Consider the following 16553-nt stretch of genomic DNA (forward strand, 5'->3'; position numbering starts at 1 on the left):
TAGGCTCAAGCAATCCTCCCACCTCAGCTTTCCAAAGTGCTGGGATTACAAGCACGAGACACGATGCTTGGCTACTCCACCAACTTTAAAAAAAAAAAAAAAAAAAAAAAAAAAATCTGGTTTTGCCTTTATAATGCCATTGGCTTTCTGATGTAATTATTAACTGATTAAGTTTTAGGTCGACAGATAAGCCAAGTTTTAAACCTGGAAATGACATGTCTGTCTTTGCCTGAAGATGCTCTTGGATACCACCAGCCATGGTGCTTGAGTTTGTTTTTTCTCAGTCATGGGGAATTTTCTCATCTATTTACAGAGTCCCAGTTGGCTGTCCTTGAGGTTCAGTGTCCCCTCTGTTTCTGTATATCCAGTGTACGTGTGTTTCTTTGCTATTGGACTAGGGCAAGTGTGCAATACTTAGTGTAAAGACTGTGCATATTTATATGACAGCACATCAGGGTTGAGTATAGCATTTGTGCCATGAGTTCAGTTCTGAGGACCTGGTTCTCAATGAGGGACATGTTACCCGCCCACCCACCCCCTCGCAGGGATATGTGGCAATGTCTAGCATATTAGTACATTCTCACATTGCTATAAAGAACTACCTGAGACTGGGTAATTCATAAAGAAAAGAGGTTTAATTGACTCAAAGTTCTTCAGGCTGTGCAGGAAGCATGACTGGGAGGCCTCAGGAAACTTACAATCCTGGTGGAAGGCGAAGGGGAAGCAAGCATGTCTAACATGCCTGGAGAAGGAGGAACAGAGTGAAGGGGAAGGTGCTACACACTTTTAAACAACCAGATCTCCTGAAAACTATCATGAGAACAGCGAGGGGGACATCTGCCCCCACGATCCAATCACCCCCAACCAGGCCGCTCTTCCAACATTGGGGATTGCAATTTGACTTGAGATTTGAGCGAGGGCACAGACCCAAACCATATAATCTAGAAATATATTTGGTTGTCACAACTGGGGAGAGTGTTACTGGGATCTAGTGTGAATAGAGGCCAGGGATGCTCCTCAACATCCCACAATATATGGGACAGCCCCCACCACAAAGAACGACCCAGCCCCAAATATCCATAGAGCCAAGGTTGAGAAACTATGAGCTAATCCTAAGAAATTATTTTTCAGAATTTCCCTTTGCAATGAGTTGGGATGGAATTGTATTTTTAGGCAGAGTCATTGATTCAAAAAATTTTTATTCAATGCTTTACAGGATTCTTGGAAAAAAACAATGATCTTCTTTACAGACATCTGAAAGAAGTAAGTCTGACACTTAACTGTATGTGTTTCTGATGATTTTGAAATATTACCCATGATAGTGATTTTGGTAGAATTTGCCTTCTGGATTTTTCTTTTCCATGCATGGTGTTAGAACTCTGGCATGTCATGGCCAGAACAGATATTTAAGATAATCTGTGTGGACACTTCAGTCAACAAGCCATTCAAATGTGTCTGGTGCCCCGCTGGGTACCAGCTCTGGAGGCCATCAGTGAACAAGATGGAGTTCTTGTTCCCATGGGGCTTACAGTCAGGAGTTGGGGAATCGATAATAAATATATACACAAATAAGTTATCCATCAGTAAGAAGTGCTACAAAGAGAATACAGAAGGAACTGTGATTGAAGGGAACATTTTTAATTTAGGTGATTAGAGAAAACACCCCTCGGAGGTCACTTTGAGCTAAAACCTGAACGCGAATGATTTTGGCCATAGAAGGTTCAGAAGGTGTTCCAGGTAGAGGGCCCAGCGTGTGCAAAGGTCCTATGGTCTGGACGAGGGGAAATGTTAGGACAGGGGGCTGAGAGCTTGGCACGGGCAGGTCCACAGCGAGGTAGAGATTTCATTCTGGTGTCATGAGAATATACTGGGGTGACATGATCTGAGGACGAGGAAGCTGAGACCCAGACAGGTCACAACTTGCACAAGGTCATATCATGAGGTGGGGGCTGGGGATGGTATTAACCCCCAGGGCTGCCGATGGAATTCCCAATCTCTTTGCTTTTCCATGTATCTCATCAATCTAAGAAGTGCTGCTGCTGCTGCTGCTGCTGCTGCTGCTGTTGTTTTTGAGACAGTCTCGCTCTGTCACCCAGGCTGGAGTACAGTGGCGCCATCATAGCCTACTGCAGCCTCAACCTCTGGGGCTTGAGTGATCCTCCTGCCTCAGTCTGGGTAGCTGGGACTTCAGACACACACCACCACACCCAGCCGATTTTTTTGTTTGTAGAGACAGGATCTTGCTGTTGCCTAGGCTGGTCTCGAACTCCTGGCCTCAAGTGATCCTCCCACCTCACTCTCCCAAAGTGCTGGGATTGCAGGCTTGAGCCACCATGCCATGCCTAAAACCTTGAGTTTTTAAGGGCTTTATTTTGTATTAAAATAGTTAACTATTTTGTACAACATTAGCTTTTATTAGCTTGGTTTATAAAAAGCTTAACCCTAAAGGTAACATTTTCGGAGTGAGCAAGTGAATAGTCACCGCAGGAGTGTTTTTTCTGCCTTCCTGAACTTTCTCTACCACTTGTGGGACTGCTTGTCTCAACCTTTTAGGACTCAGGATAGACGAGCAACTCCTAACTTTGGATTCACCAGACAGTCGCTCTCTGGGTCTGAGTCCCAGCCCAGCCCCTTCCCTGCTGGAGACCACGTGGCAGGTTTCCCCATCGGCGAAGTGGGTCTGCTACTCTCTGCCTCATGCAGAGGAGAACACGGGAGTGGAAGTGTCTGGTTGACAAACGAGAGACAGCGTTTTTCTAATGGCTTCCCCTCTGGGGTCATGGCCATTAGCTTCACAAACCAATCCACAGAGAGGGCATCACACAGGAAAAAATTCTCTGAATCTCTCCCTTCACCCACCAGGGCTGAAGCTCCCTGAACTTTTTGACTTCAGGAGGGAACACTTCTAATTTGTTTCTGTACTATTTGCAGGTTTCTGTTCCATATCACCATAGGTTTAGAACTGCAATGGGTTAAACAACAACAAAAAATTCAATTAAAAAAACCGGGGGGCCAGGATGTGTGTACGTGTATCTCCTTTTATCTTTTTCTTTCTCTTTGCACAATAATAGCACACTGTGTAGTTCTGCATCTTGCTTTTTTCACTTAACATCATTATCTTGGAGGTCATTTTTTTCTTTTCTTTTTTTTTTTTTTTTGAGACGGAGTCTTGTTCTGTCGCCCAGGCTGGAGTGCAGTGGCGCCATCTCAGCTCACTGAAAACTCCGCCTCCCGGGTTCACGCCATTCTCCTGCCTCAGCCTCCCGAGTAGCTGGGACTACAGGTGCTTACCACAGCACCTGGCTAATGATTAATTTTTTGGTAGAGATGAGGTTTTGTCATGTTGCCCAGGCTGGTCTCAAACTCCTGGGTTTAAGCCATCTTCCTGTCCCGGCCTTCCCAAGTACTGGGATTATAAGCCTGAGTCCCATCATTCCTGGCCTGGGATCTTTTTTTTTTCTGAGACGGAGTTTTGCTAACTCTTGTTGCCCAGGCTGGAGTGCAGTGGCGCAATCTCAGCTCACTGCAATCTCCACCTCCTGGATTCAAGTGATTCTCCTGCCTCAGCCTCCCGAGTAGCTGGGATTACAAGCACGTGCCACCACGCCTGGCTAATTTTGTATTTTTAGTAGAGATGGGGTTTCTCCATGTTGGTCAGGCTGGTCTCGAACGCCTCATTCTTAAAGAGCCAGTTTATTCTGAAGCAGCTGCACGGAACCAGGGACAATGTCTGAGAAAAAACAGCCTCAGTAAGTAGGCAAAGCAGTGGATGTAGAATGTGAACAAGGATTTCCATATTTGACTGTGTTGTTCCCCTTTCTTTACATTAGGAACCTCTGAAAGCATTCAACAAGCAGATGGCTCTGTTGCTTTGTGCACACTTCTGTGAGCCGTCCTGATGGCCCTGTAGCGATTTCTGAAACAGCGAACGTGGTGCCCATTTCTCTTCACTTACAGGTGCTGTGCAAGTCCAAGAATGTTATCCTGAGGGAATGCTTCCTGCGGGCTGAGTTAGAAAACCGGAGGAGGCCCCCAACAGTGAGTGGGATAAATGTCCATGCAAAATTGGAAAGGGAACAAAAATTCCTCAGAGGGTGAGATGACCACCAGCTACCTATGCTTTTTAGCCACCTTCCCCTTTTCTGGAAGTATATTACTCTCTAACAGATTCTACTAAATATATGCACCTGTAATCCCAGCACTTTGGGAGGCCGAGGTGGGAGGATCGCTTGAGGCCAGGAGTTCAAGATCAGACTGGGCAACATAATGAGACCCTGTCTCTACAAAAAAATCAAGATAAAAATCAGTGAGACAAAACTTGGGTGCATTAAAAACATAAAAGAAAGAAAGAAAAAATCAATTAGGCAGGTGCAGTGGCGTGCATCTATAGTCTCAGCTACTTTGGGAGGCTGAGGCAGGAGGATCGCTTGAACCCAGGAGTCCAAAGTTACAATGAGCCATGATTATGCACTCCAGATTAGGTGACAGAGCAAGACCCTGTCTCTCAAAAAATCACTTGGAACGTGGCTTATATACATTAGCTTGGAATATGTTCCAAGTTTAGTCCCAGTTTGTTCGTTTGCAGACATTCATTGAACAGCACCTACTACGTATATGTGGCAGGCACTGTGCCAGGCACAGGGGTTTAGCAATAACAAGCCAGATGAGGTAGTGGGAGAGGGTATAGGAAAATACCATCAAATAAAGAAGTTATAATAATGCCAGCATCATGAAGGACACATGTCAACAAAGAAACACAAAGGAAGGTGGCAGAGGGTGGCAGAGAATGACAGGCCTGGGGCAGCACTGGTTTCTGCTGGGCACTCACCACATCTTTGCTGAGCAAGTGAGGCATCCTAGACAGATGCTTGTCCAGCTTTCACATGACCAGACCAAGCTTGGGCTTCTCAGGTGAGGACATCCAAAACTACCTCTTAATGGGCCAAATGGCCACTAGGAAGACAATCTGTCAATAGTTCAGCTCTATAGGGTTGACACCTTGAGCCCTGGCCAGTCTTCTCTGTATTCATTGGAAGCAGCAGTATCTCCCTGGCTCATTCTCTCTCTCTCTGCAGGTGGGGACTCAGTTTAAAAACAGTCTGAGCAGCCTTCTAGAAATCCTCATCTCTAAGGAGCCCTCCTACATCCGTTGCATCAAGCCCAATGACAGGAAAGAACCCAGTGAGTTGTGAATCATTATGAACTGGGCTCAGGAAAGGAGGCCGTAAGGCAAAGCAAGGTGGCAGTGGGTTGGGATCCTAAACACCACCACAGGCTCACCTGATGTCCTCTGGATGTGAATCATTTTCCTTTCTAAATAATAGAAGATGGCCAGGTATTACATGCTTATGCCTGTAATCCCAGCACTTTGGGAGGTTGAGGCAGGCAGATTACTTGAGCCCAGGAATTAGAGACCAGCTTGGGCAACATGGCAAAACCCCATCTCTACAAAAAATGCAAAAATTAGCCAGGCATGGTGGCATGTCTCTACTAAAAATACAAAAACTAGCTGGGTGTAGTGGCACGTGCCTGTAGTCCCATCTACTCGGGAGGCTGAGGTGGGAGGATCAGTTAAGCCCAGGAGTTCAAGGCTGCAGTGAGCCATGATTGTGCCACTGCACTCCAGTGTGGGTGACAGAGTGAGACCCTATCTCAAAAAATAATAATAGAAAGTAAATGAATTCCTTTGGTGGTTCATAGTGAGCGTTGCTCAGAGCTTGGTCATTTTCAGGAGCAACAAAGCTGAGTCAGGCAGGTGTCAGAGGTGAGGGGAGTCAACGTTGGTCTTTTCCAGTCAGGGAACAGTCTTCCAAAATGATCCATGACTCAGGTAGTTTCTAAGCTCTTGCCATGGTCTATAATGTAGTCGTTAGGAACCATTATAATGAATGATAATGAATCATCAGAGGCTCACAGAGGCCAGGCAGGAAAAGCAAATGAGTGAAGCAGACAGGTTGTAAGGCAATAGGGAGTAGAGGGGACTGTGGCAAACTGGAGAAGGCACATTCTGTCTAAAGGGGCAGCAGCACTACTCCTCTCCTGCCAGCTATTGCCATGTGGGACTCTGGGCCCAGGATAGCCAGATCTCAGGACTTTTCAAAGGAACCAGAAATTTAATTTTTTCCTGTAAAATTCCCCCATTTAAAAAAACACAATTGGGCTGGGCACAGTGGCTCATGCTTGTAATCCCAGCATTTTGGGAGGCTGAGGCAGGTGGATCACCTAAGGTCAAGAGTTCGAGATCAACCTGGACAACATGGTGAAACCCCTTCTCTACTAAAACTACAAAAATTAGCCAGGCATGGTTGGCAGGCACCTGAAATCCCTACAACTCGGGAGGCTGAGGCAGGAGAATCACTTAAACCCAGGAGGCAGAGGTTGCAGTAAGCTGAGATTGTGCCACTGCACTCCAGCCTGGGCAACAAGAGTGAAACCCCGTCTCAAAAATAAATAAATAAATAAATATAATTGATTAATTAATTAATTAAGGCCTCACAAAACAAGTCTGGGGCCAGACCCCGCCCACTGAACTTCAGCTTTCAGACTGTGATCTGTCTTGGTTGAAATGAAGCCATGGAGTCCTTTCCTGTCATTCTTTCTTCTATTTCTCCAAAGGCAAATTTGATGACTTCCTCATAAGGCATCAGATCAAATACCTGGGGCTGATGGAGCACCTGCGGGTGAGACGGGCTGGTTTTGCATACCGGAGGAAATACGAGCATTTCTTGCAAAGGTAAAATGTGCTTCATTGATCTGAAGCTAATAGTCATGTGCCTACTACGTGAGAATCTCTGGGGTTTAATGATAAAGAAAATGGCATCCCTTACGAAGGCTCAGTTTGGTTCTTAACTGCTGTAGTTATGACAGCTAAAAACACTAACATTTGGGAGAATATAAAAACCCAACTCTGGGTCGGGCACGGTTGTTCACACTTTTAATTCCAGCACTTTGGGAGGCTGAGGCGGGCAGATCACGAGGTCAGGAGATCAAGACCATCTGGCTAACACGGTGAAACCCCATCTCTACTAAAAATACCAAAAAAAAAAAAAAAAATTAGCTGAGCGTTGTGGTGGGCACCTGTAGTCCCAGCTACTCAGGAGGCTGAGGCAAGAGAATGGCGTGAACCCAGGAGGCAGAGCTTGCAGTGAGCCGAGATCGCACCACTGCACTCCAGCCTGGGCGGCAGAGTGAGACTCTGTCTCAAAACAAAACAAAACAAAACAAAACAAAACAAAAAGATAAAAACCAACTCTGGCTGGGTGCAGTGGCTCATGCCTGTAATCCCAGCATTTTGGGAGGCCGAGGTGGGAGGATTGCTTGAGGCCAGGAGTTCGAGACCAGCCTGGGCAACATGGCAAAACCCAATCTCTACCAAAAAAAGAAAAAATAATTAGCTGGGTGTGGTGGTACGCACCTGTAGTCCCAGCTACTTGGAAGGCTGTGGCGGAAGGATCACCTGAGCCTGGGAGGTTGAGGCTTCAGTGAACTTGAGATCACACCACTGCACTCCAGCCTGGGTGACAGAATGAGAACCCTGTCTCAAACAAAACAAAACAAAACAAAAAACAAACTCACAAAAACTCAGTTTACTATCTTCGGTTCATTTCACTAATCCCTGTTTACCGTCAAGGGCAAGGCCAAGTGCGTAGACCTGCCACCAGGGGGCAGCCGTGGGCAGTGCCCCCACAGGCCTCTGAATTAGCAGGGGAAGCTAAGTTCATTTGGGACCATAGGGCCTAGTTTAGTGCCTTAGCCCAACAGGTTGTCAAGAGCAGCAGGTTAGCAGTGGGGACATGGGTTTTCAAACCACACAAACTTGGGTCCTAATCCTCATTCTCTTATAGCTGTGACCTGTCATTTCCCTGATCTGTAGGATTAAATTGTCTGGGCTCAGGGAATTTGTAAAGATTTAATGAAATATTTCTACGCCTATTCTCACCATCCCCCAAATTGCTTATCCACCAACACTTCTTCAATGATGGGCTGTGTGTGAATTTATGCTACCAAAATAGCAACACACTCTCAAGCATAATAAATGGTCACTTTGGTGGGTCAGAGTGGTTCAATATCAGCAATTTCATGTGGCTCAACCTAATATTTTGAGTACAGTCATTTGAGATTCTTTGCCTTTATTTTTCCTGGATATACCTCCTTTGCCCACCATTTTGGCCCATCAGCTACTTATCATTCATTCATCCTCATCCCAAATTTGACTTCTGTGGCAGATGGCAGGGGCAACAGCCACCGCCCACCTCGCCCCCCAAACACATACGAACTTGATGTTCCCATCTACCTGTGTTTTTTTTTTGAACTTCATACATCTATTGTCTATTTTTGCTGCTGTCTGAAGCTCATTCATTCTTTTCATAAAAACTAGTGAGCAGGCCAGGCATGTTCGCTTACACCTGTAATCCCAGCACTTTGGGAGGCCAAGGTGGGCGGATCACTTGAGGTCAGGAGTTCAAGACCAGCCTGACCAACTTGGTGAAATCCTGTGTCTGCTAAAAATACAAAAATTAGCCAGGCGTGGTGGTGCATGCCTGTAATTCCAGCTACTCGGGAGGCTGAGGCATGAGAATCATTTGAACCCAGGAGGCAGAGGTTGCAGTGAGCTGCAATCATGCCACTGCACTCCGGCCTGGGTAATAGAATGAGACTCTGTATCAAGACAAAACAAACAAAAAACTGGTGAGCAGCTATCTGAGCTAGCACTGTCCTAGCTGGGGTGACAGCAGAGAACAGAACAGACCCCATCTCTATCCTCATGGAATTTACTTTCTATGGGGGAGACCAGCAATAACAAAGATGTAAAGTTGGCCCTCCATACCCATGGGTTCCACATCCAAGGATTCAACTAACTATGGATTGAAAATGCTTTTAAAAATACAATGAAAACAACAATACAACAATAATAATACAAATTAAAAAGCAATACATATAACAACTATTTACATAGCATTTACATAGTATTAGGTATAATAACTAATTTAGAGATGATTTAAAGTGTATAGGAGGATGTACTCAGGTTATATGCAAACACTATGCCATTTTTTGTCAGGGACTTGAACATCCGTGGATTTTGTATCCATGGGGGTCCTGGAACCAATCCGCCACAGATACTGAGGGGTGACTATATAAGGTCAGGCAGGGATATGTTATTTGAAGAAAAGTGAATCCAGGTAAATGGAAAGAGTGGCCAGCCTCCCTCCTTAGGTAAGAGGGTCACTCTCTGAGTGACGGAGTGAGCCATGAGGACATTTGGTGTCTTAGTCTGTTTGGGCTGCTATAATGAAACACTGGGTGGCTTCTAACCAACAGAAACTTCTCAGTTCTGGAGGCTGGGAAGTCCAAGATCAAGGTGCTGGTAGACTCAGTGTCTGGTGAGGGCCAGCTTTGGCTTCCTTGTTTGTGGATGATGCCTTCTCACTGTCTTCACATAGTGGAAGGGGCAGATGAGCTCATAAGGGCACTAATCTCATTTATGAGTGCTCCACCCGTGTGACCTAATCACCTGTTAGAGGCCCTGCCTCCTAACACCATCCCATTGGGGGTTAGACTTCATCATATGAATTTTGTGGGGACACAGACGATCAGTCCGTAGCATTCAGGGAACATCAATCCAGGCAGGAAAGCCTGGAGGTGGGAGCAGACTCCAGGGCAAGCTGAGAGGCCAGCATGGCAGCTGGTCAGTGGCTGGGGACAGAGAGGCAGGGGGAGGTTCACAGGACTGAGCTGGAGATGGCCGAACCCTGTGCACCTGCCTGGCACCACTTCCCTTGATCAGGGAGCAACCATATCATAAATTTGAAGAGGACAGAAGGTACTAGTCCCTCCAACCTACAGGCATTTAGGGCTTCTCTCCAGCCCCTCCTTATCTGTCTAACTTTGGCAGTGCGTGCTGGTATTGGGCAAGGTCTGCATGGATGAAAGCAGGGCCTGAGACTGTGCTGTGTCCCCCGCGGGTGGTGGAGACCCCCATCTTCTCTAGCTTTCACTGGAGTTCAGGAAGCACACATCCTGCACCTTTGTGTAGCTGGCTGAACAGAGGAAGAACATGGGACACTCGATACCCTTAAAGAACATGCTCATAAAGTATAATTCCAGGAAAATAAAAATATTTTTTGCCGGACATGGTAACTCATGCCTGTGGTCCCAGCACTTTGGGAGGCCGAGGCAGGTGGATCTCCTGAGGTGAGGAGCTTGAAACCAGCCTGGCCAACATGGAGAAACCCCGTCTCTACTAAAAATACAAAAATTAGCTGGGCATGGTGGCACACGCCTGTAATCCCAGCACTTTGGGAGGCCGAGGTGGGCAGATCACGAGGCCAGGAGATCGAGACCATCCTGGCTAACACGGTGAAACCCTGTCTCTACTAAAATATACAAAATATTAGCTGGGCGAGGTGGCGGGCACCTGTAGTTGCAGCTACTTGGGAGGCTGAGGCAGGAGAATGGCGTGCACCCAGGAGGCGGAGCTTGCAGTGAGTGGAGATCGTGCCACTGCACTCCAGCCTGGGTGACAGCGCGAGACATTTGTTTGTTCAGTTTTCTATTGATGGACATCTGGGTTGTTTCCACCTTTTGGCTATTATGAATCATAGCACCATGCACTGCTACACCCAGTGGCTGCTATGAACATTCAGGTATGAATGTTCAGACACCTTTTCATTTCTCTGGGACAGATACCTAGGAGTGGAATTGAGTCACTGGGTTGAGCATCTGATGATGTCATTGTTCTACAAAGACAGGTCAAACTCCCTACTATATTGAAACAGTTTATCTCTTCTTCCTTTCTTGCAAAGCACCCATCTTTGAATTCGAGAAAGTTCGTGTGATGGGACTACTACATACAGTGAGTGGCTGACACGCCACAGCAGCGCTCAGCAGGCTTCTGGGGCCGGGGATGTGGGGGAGGGCTAGAGGAAGGTACAGTCACAGCATCTCCATGTCGGTCTCCTCTCCTGCTAGGTACAAGTCCTTATGCCCAGACACCTGGCCGCACTGGCACGGGCCTCCAGCAGAGGGCGTGGAACGGCTGATCAACTACATCGGCTACAAACCTGAGGAATACAAGTTAGGCAAGTAAGTGACCAGAAGACCACCAAATGGTCTCTTCCCTTGACATCAAAGGGTTTGTGCATTGATCCGTATCCATCTAGAGCCTGGAGACTCAATTCCTAGGGATGTATGGAGATTTGCAAGATGTATGCCTCATCTACTCAATGTAAATGCAGCTCTTAATTATTTAGAAGAGCTATGGTGCTGCCGGTGGGAGGCAGTGAAGTTATAAAGGAACGCTCGGCACTAAACTGGCTCAGCAGATGGGCCTCCTTGCTGGCAAAACACAGGGAACCAGAGGGGCCACCTAACCTCTGTGTGCCTGGATTCTTTCACTGTTTCCATGTACGCGTGACCTGCCAGAGGAGCTGGGACCTAGACAATGTGAGATCATCTGTAGCATCTCAGAAATGGTGTGCTAGAACTCTTAACTGTGGAGTCTTAGTTGTCCATGAGCAGAGAACTTTCGTACGCATTGAAAGCTTTCAGGCACAACTCAAGGGACATGAATCGGGAAGATCTGAGGCCGCCTTGTTAGTCATTTTGGTCAGGGTTAATGTGGTTGCAGGGAAAGGTGCCCCAGCGTGAAGATGTATTCCCCGAGGCAGGGCTTCCCCGCTCCGGAGATCTCCGCCTGTGACCCTGTTCGTGGGCTTTCCCCGCCGACTCCGAACTCCCGCTTGTACATGGTCCTCTGGGCCGCCTAAGCCTCTCTCCATCTTTAGGCTCCTATCCTGGGCCTGTCCCAAGGATCACTTACTTATTCAATCCAGATCTCCAAGGGGATTCTGCCAGGCTCAGCACATCCTGAGGGAGGCAGGGCATGGAGGTCAGAGGTGGGATCCGTCTGTCCCCTGTTCCATAAATTGGAACAGGGACAAGGGAGAGTGGGATCATCAGGCACCACCCACTGCTGCCCCCAGTGGCTGCCCAGGGAATTTTCCCTCACCAGGCCGAGGGTGGGGCAGGCAACGTGAGGTCAATATTTGTAGCCTCTCTGCTGGCTAATGTGATCTTCTTTTTTTCTTCTTCTTTTTTTTTTTTTTTTTTTTGAGACAGAGTCTTGCTGTGTCACCCAGGCTGCAGTGGCGCAATCTCGGCTCACTGTAACCTCCGCCTCCCGGGGTCAAGCGATTCTCCTGCCTCAGCCTCTCAAGTAGCTGGGATTACAGGTGCACGCCACCATGCCGAGCTAATTTTTGTATTTTTAGTAGAGACGGGGTTTCACCACGTTGGTCAGTCTGGTCTCAAAATCCTGACCTCAGGTGATCCGCCTGCCTCAGCCTCCCAAAGTGCTGGGATTACAGGCGTGAGTCACCACGCCCCGGCATGATCTTCTTTTAAGCTTAGATCCACATTCTTTATCTGGCTAGGCATGGTGGCTGGTGCCTGTAATCCCAGCTACTCAGGAGTCTGAGGCATGAGAATCACTTGAACCTGGGAGATGGGGATTGCAGTGAGCCGAGACTGCACCACTGCACCCCAGCCTGGGCAACAAACTGAGACTCTGTTTCAAAACAAAAAACAAATAAAAAAACACCCATATTCTTTGTCATCACTCTTTAAAGCCCAGGAACATAACTTGAAGCAACTTCAGGTTAGGATGGTGTATTCATTTCCTAGGACTATGTCACAAATGATCACAAAGTGACTGATTTAAAACAAATCTGTTCTCTCCTAGCTGTGGAGGCCAGAAATCCAAAAATCAAGAGCTGGCAGGGTCACGTTCCTGCAGGAGCCTCTTCCAGCTCTGGTGGCTCCTGGCGTTGCTTAGCTGTAGCTGTGTCCCTCCAATCTCTGCCTCTGTGCTCACAGGGGCTCCTCTCTGTGTCTTTCTGTGTGTATAGGGACACTCTCAATGGATTTAGGGCCCACCCTATTACAGGATGATCTCATTTCTATCCTTACATCAGTCACATCTGCAAACACCCTATTTCCAAATAAGATCATATTCTGAGGTTCTGCGTGGACATGAATTTTTGAAGGGGGCACCGTTCAACCCACTAGATGGTAAACTGACCAATTAATTACAAAAACATTTCTTTTCACTTTTAGAACCAAAATATTCATTCGTTTCCCCAGAACTCTGTTTGCTACCGAAGATGCCTTGGAATTTTGTAAACATCAACTAGGTATGATTTCTTTTTCTGTCCTGATTTCAATAGAATATGAAATGAACAAGTAGAGCTTGGGGATACATCTTAAACATGGGTGTTTGATATAACGTTAGAAGCATTTACTTTGGAAACTAGGAACGAGATATGGGATTATGATAAAATCCCTGTGAATTTCTGTTTTCATGAGTGCTTGGAGGTCAGTCACAGATGCACGCAGATATATAAACGTTGTTCTGCCGTCTCAGTTCTCGTTTGGATCAGATCCTGTTGTTCACTACTAGGGTATAAAACCATGAGAGACCAGCCCCTTTAAATTAACGTTTCCAAAACGTCACTTGTCTGTGTGTCTGATGTTGGAAAGTGTAGCTTCAAAGCCTGCAGCCTGGGGGTTTGTTGGAAATGGTCAATGAGAAAAGTTAGATGGGGAAATGCAAAAAGTAAAAAATCAAAACTGCTGGGGGAGGGAGCGTCCCCTTTGAAACGTAACCGGTCTATCAAGAAGCACTCTTGAGTCATTTAAGGGCCTGCCATACGCCAGGTGAACACTAAGTCCTTTATACCACGGTCTCATTCTGTTCTGAGAACAGACCCATGAGGTAGGTGACATGGGTGTTACTGTCTTCACTTTCTATGCAAGGAAACTGAGGCACGGAGGTGTTGGTAACTTGTTGAAGGCTACACAGCGAGTAAGCAGCCGAGCTGGGGTTTGAACGTGGGTGTATCTGGCTTCAAGGCTTGGTGGTCTCATTTTCTGACCTCCGTAACAGTGGGCACCAATGGCTGGGGATGTGGCTGAAGGGCCACAGTTAGGCCAGCGGGGCCTGAGCCAGCATCTCTAACCGGCTCGCAGGGAACAGGACGTGGCTGCTCTGTAAGGCCCTTCATGAGCTTGGCCTCTGATAGGACCTAGATTGCTGTGTGGAGGGAGTGGATGCAGGATTGAGAGGCCGAGGGAGAGTGTTCTGTGGTCAGACCTGGGTTCGTGCTCCTCCTTAGCTGTGTTGCCCAGCAAGCATCTTCACCATCTGTCTGAACCTGCATGCCCATTTGTAAACTGTGCTGATGATGCCTGCCTTGTGGGCTGGGGTATGAGAATGAAACCCAATGCCTGGCATGGAACTGGGGGGCTCCTAGCACTAGGTCTGTTCCTTGCCCTGGGAAAAGGAAAGGCAGGAAGGAAACTCCAGTTCCCAGGCAGCATCTGGGAGCCAGGCGTCATGTAACCAGCCAGCTCTCAGGTCTGCAGTGCTGAAATGGCTTCCTGAAACATCACTACACACAGGCCTTTGATGCCCCCTTCCGTTATCCCCCAAACACCCCTGGAGGTCACAGCCACAAAGATGCACAAATACAAAGCCCTTTCACCAAAACATCTGTTTTATTTCAAGTTGCAAGAATCCAAGCCACATACAAAAGCTGCCTAGGAAGGAGAGAATATGTGAAAAAAAGACAAGCAGGTAAGAATTAGAAAGAAGCACATGAGTTTGCTCCCGTTCTCATCTGCTTGGCACCTGGGGGCACATCTGTGAGTTCTCTCCCCCTGCTCATCCTTAAAACCTTGGTGTGGGGTCCAATTCTGGGACCTCTTCTCCTTTTTCCTTACTGATTGGAGATTGTAACATAGTGGCCTGTATTTGTTCCACAGGCATGTTTTATTGGACCTACAATATGTGTACATTTAAAGAATAATTTTGTGGGCCAGGCGCCGTGGCTCATACCTATAATCCTAGCACTTTGGGAGGCTGAGGCAGGTGGATTACTTGAGCTCAAGGGTTCGAGACCAGCCTTGGCAACATAGTGAAACACTGTCTCTGCCAAAAAACAATCAAACAAAAAAACCCAAAAATTAGCTAGGCGTGGTGGTTAACAACTGTAGTCCCAGCTACTTGGAGGGTTGATGCAGGAGGATTGTTTGAGCCCAGGAGGCGGAGGTTGTAGTGAGCCACGATGGAACCACTGCACTCCAGCCTGGGTGACAAAGTGAGACCCTGTCTCAAAAAAAACAAAAGAATAATTTTTGAAAAAGGTTTCAAACATACAAGTACCCTTGAAGCCCTTCCTTTTTTTTGTCCCTCCCCAGTCATGTTCTCAAACAATACTCCCACCCATACGCATACATTTCTTGGGAGTAACCACTCTCTTGAATTTTGCATTAATCATTCTCTTGTTTTTCTTCAGTAGTTTCACTATCTACAGATGTATCTCTTAATAATCTGTTTATAATTTGGCGTGTTTTAAACTTAAGAAAACTATACTCTTGGTATTTTGGGTGACATTTTTGCACTCCAGATTGTTTCTGAAATTCAACCAGGAGATGTGTGTAGATTTAAGTTATTCATTTGCTCATAGCTACATAGTATTCCACTGTAGCAGAGGTCAGCATTATAGGAAGTATTTTAGACTTAGGGGTCTTATGATCTCTGTCACAGCTACTCAACTCTGCCATGGTAGCAGGAAAGTAGCTTTAGATAATATGTAAATGAATGGGCAGGGCCGTGTTGAAATAAAACTTTATTTACATAAACAAGCGGCGGGCTGTAGTGGGCCAGCCTCTGAGCTATGAGTATGCCACAACTTAACTGTTCTGTTGATGGATATTTGGGTTGATTCAAGTTGCTTGTTTTTGTAATAGAAACAATGCTGTTCTGAGGATTAAAAGAAAAGCGTTCAAAAAATCTGAATACTCAAAAATAAAAAAATCTGAAGAGCATTTAAAAATTGGGAAACAGGCCGGGCACGGTAGCTCACACCTGTAATTTCAGCACTTCGGGAGGCCAAGGTGGGTGGATCACCTGAGGTCAGGAGTTCGAGATCAGCCTGCCCAACATGGCGAAACCCCGTCTCTACTAAAAACACACAAAAAATAGCTGGGCGTGGTGGTGCACATCTGTAATCTCAGCTACTCAGGAGGCTGAGGTGGGAGAATCACTTGAACCTGAGTAGCGGAGGTCGCAGTGAACCAAGATCATATCACTGCACTCCAGCCTGGGCGACAGTGAGACTCCATCTCAAAAAGAAAAAAAAAAAATTGGGAAATAAGCCAGAACCTAAGTTTTATGTGCCCTAATTTGTGTACCCCAATTTTTTAATGTAGACAACTGAAAGTAAACCCCAGTGAGACTAAATATGGTGGGAAGACTGATCTGTACCATCACAAGTGCCATTGCTGTGGCTGAAAAAGACCCTGGGAAAATGACTCCCTCATGTAATTTCGGGGCTTCCCCGGAAATCTTCCATAGGCCCCTCTGCTCTGTCTCCCCCGGTTCAGTTGTTGCCTGAGTGCTCCCAGGTAAGAACTGATGACGTTCATCCGACCTTCCATCTCTGAGGCTAACAGAGTGTTGTGATGGGCGTCCAGATGTTTGTTGAATGGATAAA

General features: G+C 46.7%; 1 protein-coding gene across 1 annotated transcript in view; it reads left to right on the top strand.

The window, feature by feature from the left end:
* LOC105534648 (unconventional myosin-Ih) overlaps positions 1 to 14632 on the top strand; it is a gene marked incomplete at its 3' end in the record, with an annotated part of 55902 nt that extends 41270 nt beyond the window's left edge. The window contains exons 14-20 of the mRNA XM_011973421.1: positions 1217 to 1263; positions 3958 to 4038; positions 5076 to 5181; positions 6616 to 6733; positions 10969 to 11082; positions 13114 to 13190; positions 14564 to 14632. Of these exons, the coding sequence (XP_011828811.1) occupies positions 1217 to 1263; positions 3958 to 4038; positions 5076 to 5181; positions 6616 to 6733; positions 10969 to 11082; positions 13114 to 13190; positions 14564 to 14632 (612 nt within the window). The remainder of the gene's footprint in view (positions 1 to 1216; positions 1264 to 3957; positions 4039 to 5075; positions 5182 to 6615; positions 6734 to 10968; positions 11083 to 13113; positions 13191 to 14563) is intronic.
* Between the last annotated feature and the right edge of the window lie 1921 nt (positions 14633 to 16553).

Source organism: Mandrillus leucophaeus, unplaced genomic scaffold, assembly GCF_000951045.1.
Source record: "Mandrillus leucophaeus isolate KB7577 unplaced genomic scaffold, Mleu.le_1.0 Scaffold1370, whole genome shotgun sequence".
NCBI lineage: Eukaryota > Metazoa > Chordata > Mammalia > Primates > Cercopithecidae > Mandrillus > Mandrillus leucophaeus.